Source organism: Anas acuta, chromosome 1, assembly GCF_963932015.1.
Source record: "Anas acuta chromosome 1, bAnaAcu1.1, whole genome shotgun sequence".
Classification (NCBI taxonomy): domain Eukaryota; kingdom Metazoa; phylum Chordata; class Aves; order Anseriformes; family Anatidae; genus Anas; species Anas acuta.
The window spans coordinates 141,454,662-141,462,229 of NC_088979.1; the positions used below are offsets into that span (position 1 = coordinate 141,454,662).

At 39.6% G+C, this 7,568-nt stretch overlaps 1 protein-coding gene across 12 annotated transcripts in view; it reads right to left on the minus strand.

The window, feature by feature from the left end:
• The window catches only part of WNK1 (WNK lysine deficient protein kinase 1), a 106,053-nt gene that overhangs the window by 51,274 nt on the left and 47,211 nt on the right, over window positions 1-7,568 (minus strand). Inside the window, exon 1 of one of the 12 annotated variants that reach the window (XM_068661225.1) lies at window positions 391-766. The exons of the other annotated variants lie outside the window; for them this stretch is intronic. Coding sequence (XP_068517326.1) covers window positions 391-480 — 90 coding nt within the window. The 5' untranslated portion in view covers window positions 481-766. Of the gene's footprint in view, window positions 1-390; window positions 767-7,568 lie in introns of those variants that run through there. 12 annotated transcript variants of the gene reach the window in all.

Consider the following 7,568-nt stretch of genomic DNA (forward strand, 5'->3'; position numbering starts at 1 on the left):
ACTGAATCAGTGGTTTAACATCTCATTGTAATTCAAAAGACACTGAAAATATCATAAAAGAAGATACAATCAATGCTGTATTACCTATTATACAAAAAAAAAAAAATGAAGATAAAGCATCATATGCCCTCAGAAATCCTAATTATAAAAAAAAAAAAAAAGAAAATAGCAACACAGCTTGGAAATAGCAGGAGCAACAAGTGTTCTAGCTTTGCTGTTCAGGATTTTAACATACGTTAGGAAGTTGCAGAAAAAGTATCATTGAGTTTAAAAGCTGAGGAGCCATTCCATGCAAAGCAGTTCAGACTTGATGAGAATTCGGATCCACCACCCCCCAAGTCCTTCACTGCAGCTACACACAATTCTTCTGGAGCTGACACTCTCACCTACCTCTTTAGCGCAATCCTTGTGAGAACAGCAACAACAGTGGGAATTAACAATTACAAACACGGGACAGAGCTCTCTTTTTGTAAAATCCATCAGGAAAAGAGATGCACACACCAAAGAGTTAGCTGGGTGTTAATTTCCAAAGGGAATCCGTTAGGCTGTGGACTTAACGCACAGCAGAGGGAAAGCAGACATCAAAGTTAGAAGGAAGCATTGTTTTCTGTTTGATACCCCTTGTACTTTTCCAAGTCCAGTACATGAGGCTGCAGAGGTTCAAGCTCAATATCTGCTTTTGCCACTCAAATTCTGAATGGAAAGAATGAATGTAAGCAAGAGGTAAGCTTCTCCTTTCCTGCCTGCTCAGCTAGCTGCGAGGAGGAGGAAGAGGAGGCAGCACAGGGAGCCTTTACTTCCTGCATGTCCCCGCCTCCCCGTCTGGCTGCTCTCCTATTCTCCACCCAGGTTTTCTACCATAGTTTAAGGCTGCAGGAGCATCACCCAGCTCCATGCTGGCTGTGGCAGAAGTACATTTGGGAATGGATCAGTCAGTATATGTTGCTCTGACCCAACCTTGCTGGCACTTATTTTGTGCTAGGAGGGAAGGCAGCTGCTGTTTCTCCTCTTCTTTCCATGGAGCTATATAAGTGCACTTCCAGCTGATAACTTCAATATAATCCCAAAAGAACATAAACTTGCACTAGGATAACATAGGATAGCCCATCTCCCTCTTCCCTACCAGTGCTACCATCATCTGCTCTTCTTTTAATAGGTTCTTAACGTAAGGGAATAGGTATTTAAGGAGATTCTCAAACTGCTGGACAAATTTAGAAGGCTGTGTTGTTGCTTGTTTTACATCACGTGCATGAATATAATCTGGAGTTATATTTCCCAACGCCTCTTGCTGTATTCCAAACCCAACATGAAGTCTGTTGGTTTTTTCTTCCCCTGGTATCTCGTTTCAAACAGCTATTGCAGAGCTTGCTTTCTAATAAAGTGAGTTGTTCACAGCTTCCAGGCTTTTTTTGGAAGGACAAAAGCAGCAATGGAAAGCTCACATGCACAGCTTTAAAGTGCGAAGTGAACAAACGCATTTTGATAGCTAGTGGGAATCATTTAAAACTGAATATAATAACAGTTTATCAAGAGCACTTCTCAACCCACAAAACGGCAGACTCAGTTCCCCAAGTATACCAAAATTATACCAATATTGTTATACCACAAACACCAACGTTGCAAAGCAACACCTTCTGATCCTTCACCAGGCATTTTAGAAATCCCCTCCACCAGCTGCAGTGAAAGTTTAGAGGTATCAAGGGAAAAGAGGTCCTCAAAGATACTGCTATGTTGAGTGGCCTTCCAACTGCTTAGCTCTTACACCCCCACATCAACTAACTATTGATTATCACCTCAGTTTTAACAGTGCTTACTGGTATCTTCAATAAAGCACATCAGAATTTCACTTGCCAGTGTTTATGATCTGTTTGTCACTGTTACTGTGGCACTCAAACCCAATGACAGCGGGTTTTGTGCAGTCAAAGCCAATCTACTTCCCAGGAACAGCACCAAACATTCAACACATTAAATTAAGGCTGCACTTCTCTGGGGTGCACCGCGTGAGATGTGAAGAATATTTGAAGCCTTTCAGCTTTTAGTATGCACACAGTGTACCTGTCCCAGTCTAACCATGATGTTTGCTTGGCTCTTTGCAGAAGTACTTTAACTGTAGAGCTTGAGAGGAATTCTACCGTAACTGATTAATCTTCTCAAACAAAATGTTCAAACTCTGCAGTCCAGAGGCTAATAGAATCAGTAGCAAAGTCAAATCTCAAAAACAAAGTAATTAAAAGTCTCTGTATTTTCTTTTTAGCTAAGTTGGTACCATGCTAGTTTGAGCCAGATCCAGGCTGCCACAACCCATTAATTCAAGGAAACTTGACAGAGCATATGATTCCAGTGGAAAACAAGCCAGGGATCCTACCTCCTTCCCATAGCCTCACAGAAGCCCTTGGGCAACAGTATATATAGCATTTAAATTACTTTAACCCTACGATCTTCTAAAGGTCACCACTGGCTATTAGTTACTCACCCAGCCCTCAAAACCTACAAGTTTAACTATTTCACCCCCCTTCTCCACCTCTAATCCCTCATCCCAATACTGTTCTATCACCTAGAAACGATCTTTCAGATTTCTTTCCTTATCTCACAGAGTGTATTTGTATCATAATTCTCATCCCAGTTCAATTGAATACCTGCGTATCTATGATGAAAAGACCTCACTTAGCATTTACTCAGTTCAGAAGAGATACAGGTTGCCTACAGAAGCTGCATTTTATTGTTCTTATTAAAAAGAACGAGATACAGTAGAGTTCAGAATAAAATTGAAACGATGCAGCACATTTAATGGAAATGAAAATTGAGCTTCTCTGATTTCAGTATTTCCATAGTAATTAATTCTGGACAATTGATAATTCTGTCAGGAATGAAATCGGTAAATCCTGCAGAATAAGCTCTGCACAAGATCAATATCCTAACAGAGTAAACAGTAGTGCTGCAGTACAAGCAACAGAAGCCAATGAAGGCTTTCAATGAGCTAGTCAGCTCACAAACCTCTACTTATACCATTGTCTTGGGACAATTTTGCCCTGTTCTGAAGAAAAGTAATGACTGCACATTTTGAACCTGATACCTTTTGAATTTGCCTAATCTACCAGCAGCCAGACCAGAATTCCCCTCCACTATTTAAGAAAGCTCTACAGCACTGAAATAGCTCAACCAGTGTCTTCAGTCTGCAGAGGCTGGAGATACGACATTCACCCCCCTGTCCCCTCATCGTACTGGCATGCAAGTAATCTAAGTCCCATGATTCTTAAATTTCTCCAAATCAGCAGTCTTCAGACTTGCAACAGATAACCGTGTATGTCCAGATTTCATGCTCAGTTACGAAGGCAGTGGAGGCAATGCTGTATTTACACAGGCCTGCTTGCCACAATCTGACTGATCAGTTTGGGAACTGTTTTCTCCTCAGTGTACCAAGTACTCTCAAACAATTTGAGATGTTAATAAAAACAAAAGGCTTGTCATATATTTAATAGTAAAAACATCCCATGCATACATGATTGAAGCTGTTATATGCACGAGATACATTTCCAATATAACCATTCTACCCATACTGACTGTTATTCTTTGAGTTGTGAGGTTGCGTAAGAGCAGCGTCTAGGTATTTGTATGATCATCTTTGGTAAAAACAATAAATACATATTCCTTGTCTGAATAGCTATAATGTCTTGCTGTCATCTCCACATCCATATTCTACAACTTATCTCCAAGCCCACAAGCTGCAGGACAATTACACTGTCTCCTTATCCAACTGCTCTGCCAGCACCTCAATACTGTACATTTTACTTACAGCCAGAGAATTTAGTGTTAAAAGCCTTACAATTCCACATACTTAAAATCCATCCTATCAGCAAATCTAATTTAAGAAGCTGAACTAGTACTAGTCTTAACTCTTTAGAGAAATCCCTGGTTGTGTTCCTTTCCAGCATTCACAAGTAAAAGCTTGGAACAAGGTAAAAACCACTCTATTTGTGATAATACTGAACTGTAATTTAGACTATGCACTACTGCTAGATATACTTCATGCCTTACAATTACCACATTGACTAGTTACCTAGCCCAGCACACAAGGCTTTTTGATTTTTCTTAAATATGCAAGTTCTCACATCAGAGCCTCCAGGTAAGTACAAACATCAACCTATTTCAAAAGTTTTAAGAAACTGGAGCTCTTACAACTGGTTGAATGGAAAGCTTTAGTTAAGAAGCCGATGAACTGATCACAGCACCTCTCACAGCTGCAGCATCCCTCTCCAATGAACAGAAGAAATCACAATCTCTAGAATAGGAAATTTAGTAATCAAAAGGCAAAACACAATTCCTTAGTGTACAGCTGTCAAACCATTATGATATGGCTGTGTGAAATGGTGAAAAGGGCCTTGTTTAGAAACACACATGATAAGGGTACAAGTTCTTCCAAAACGACAGTGACTGCACAAGCAGACTGAGAACAAACTTGGCAGTTTTTATTCTTCCACAAGAGTGTAAAGGTAAGATCAGCTTAATTCATCACGCAGTTGTTAAACTTGACACTTAGAAGCAGGAGTACGGCCTTTGTTATCTGAACAAGAACATGCAATGGTGCACATCTTGAGCTAGCTAAATGAGCCGTCGTTTTGCTGGGATTTTAGCTTGGAAACGGCTTTCCAAAAAAAAAAAAAATGGGGGCATGCCTAGACACACATCTCAGTGCTATAAATATAGAAATGCCACAGTGACACAATATCAGAAACAAAAATGTCTTTCTTCTATTTTCAGTATGGAAAATATATTTTTGAAAAATCAAATTATATTAGTTGCATTCTCTGCTTTAATTAGCTATCATTCTGACAGAAAAACATCATGTAGCACTCAGTTTAAAATTTAAGTACAGCAATAATAATTCTAAAGCCACAGATAAGGTCCAGTGGACTTGGAATTGAATTAAAAAGAACAATCCAACATTGAATCTTTTCCATGGGGCATAAAACCATATTCACTGCCAGAACTACTGCTTAGAAGATAACTACTAAAAGGCCTAGGATAATGTTGCAAACTCCAAAAATAGTGCACAATTCAGACAATGCTCCAAAAGTCACTATCTCACTATCTCTTTTATTTTCTGACTTACTAGAATAGGAGCGAGGAACTTCTATTTGTGTACCAAAAGACTCAGTTTCAGAGGAGGGTCCTAGAAAGTATAATTCTCTGCTACTCAGAGAATTATGATGATAATAGGTGGTAAGGTAGAAACATCTCTGAAAGATGTTCACCTTCAAAAGGCACAAGCTCGGTGTTAAGAAGCTGCAAAACACTTTCACTGGAGGGAGAAGCAACAGTCTTTTTCCCCTTTAGCATAAAAACATTACGCACAACAAGCAACGGATTTTCTCATAGACGCTTTCAAGCTTGGTGTTTCTCTCATCAAAAATAGTGTAGGCAGGAAGACCAGGGAAGAGATCATCCCCTTGTACACAGCACTGGTGAGACTGCACCTTGAATACTGTGTTCAGTCTTGGGCCCCCTCACTACAGGAAGGATAGCACGTTGCTCGAGCATGTACAGGGAAGAGCACTGAAGCTGGTGATGGGAGAAGAGAAATGTCTGAGCCCCCCAGAACTGGGGATGTTCAGTCTAGAGAAGAGGAGACTGAGGGGAGACCTCACTGCTCCCTACAACTACCTGAAAGGAGGCTGTAACAAGGAGGGTGTCTGTCTCTCTTTGCAGGTGAGAAGTGATGGGATGCAAGGAAATGGTCTCAAGTTGCACCAGGGAAGATTAAAATGGGACGTAGGAAGAATTTCTTCACAGAGAGGGTGGTCAGGCATTGTTATGGACTGCCCAAAGAAGTGGACACATCACCATCACTGGAGGTATTTGAGATGAATGTGGCACTGAAGGATGTGTTTTAGTGATGGGACAGCAGGTCAGGTTGATAGGTGGACTTGATGATCTTGAAGGTCTTTTCCAACCTAGACAATTCTATTATTCTCTACTTTTGAGAATAAACTTCCTTCAAATTTTCATTCAACTTTGGTAGCCTTCACTGTTCTAATATGGGAACAAAACAAAGCATTCAAATAGGCATATATGCTCACATGTTATTGTCTGTTCTGGGAACTGCTCAGAGTAATTTTTAGAGACCTATATAGGGTTTCTATACAATTTTAGCGGAGTTCTGGCCTATGAATCACATAACATCTCAAAATAACTGCTTTTGTTTTGTTTTTAAGCTCATTGCCGCTGTGAGCTTCTGCAAGACTAAAACTTTCCTGAAGTCAACCCATTTCTACCCCAGTGCAACTATAGCAGCACAGTTGTTCGGACAAGAAATAGAAGCCCATCCATTGTTAACATCAGTACTTTTGACTAGTGGCACTATGCTGACAAAAAAACTATCAGTCTCCCCACGGAAATCCTTAGTTTGTGACTTCAGTGATTCATTAATAGTTCTTGTAACACTGCAAAGCCAGGCACTTTCAAACACTGACCACTTCTCTGTTCTTAAGAAAAGAGTCACCTTCCCATCTTCTGGTAAATTAAATTAACCACAGTTAATGTAACAGCTATATAAATGTCTGTACAGGACAATTTTAGATATTAGCATCACAATTTAACAAGGCCAGATCCTTTAGAGATATTGAAGTGTGTTGGTTTTGTGATTGTTGTTTTTGTTGTTGTTTTTATATATATACACATTGTTTACTCGATATACCAATGTAGGCTTATAAAAACACATATAAGAAGTCTGCAGTATAACCAAATTTTTGAATTCCACATTGAAAAAAATGTATTAGATCTTCATTTTCTGCACCTCAGCTGATAGCCTTCCCCCATTTTAGGTCGTGATCATTTTAAAATCATATATAATTTAAAATTAAGGCAGATCCCAAGCTCAGCAGAGATCAAAATAAGAAAAATCCCCTTTTCACTTCAACTAAATTTGTTTTAAAATACCAATATGGACATAACAGTTTTAGTTGTAATCTAGACACTTTTGATGCTAAATACTACAAATGCCTCTTAAGACAAACCCACAGAAGTGATCTACTTTTAGAAAGGAATTCAGCTGAATGAGTCTTTTTCCTTCCAACTTCATATATCTACCCCAGTTTTGTAAACTGTGTAGCATGTTACATCACAGTGTTCTAGCTGTTTCCTGTTGTTTCTTACTTAGATTGTTGTTTTTTCTCTAAAAAGAGGGACTTAACTAAGACAAAACTTAAGATATTATTAATGCTTTGAGACCTAGTATTCCTGTTTTGCCCCCCTTCCATTTTTAAGGCTATGTATTTCTGAACTGATGAGTCAGTGACTGTACTTCCACTCAGGAAGATTCCTCACTCTTAAAGAAGTGCTGTTTAAAATGCTTGCAACTGAGCTGAATGGCTACAGAAGACGAGCAGCAGAAGCTTACATACTCTTTAATCACAGAATCGTATCACACAACAGCTCTTGTTGGAAGGAACCTTAAAGATCATCCAGTTCCAAAGCCCTGCCATGGACAGGGACACCTTCCACTATATCATGTTGCTCAAAGCCCCATCCAACCTGGCCTTGAACACCTCCCTCTACCTGCTGGCCACTAC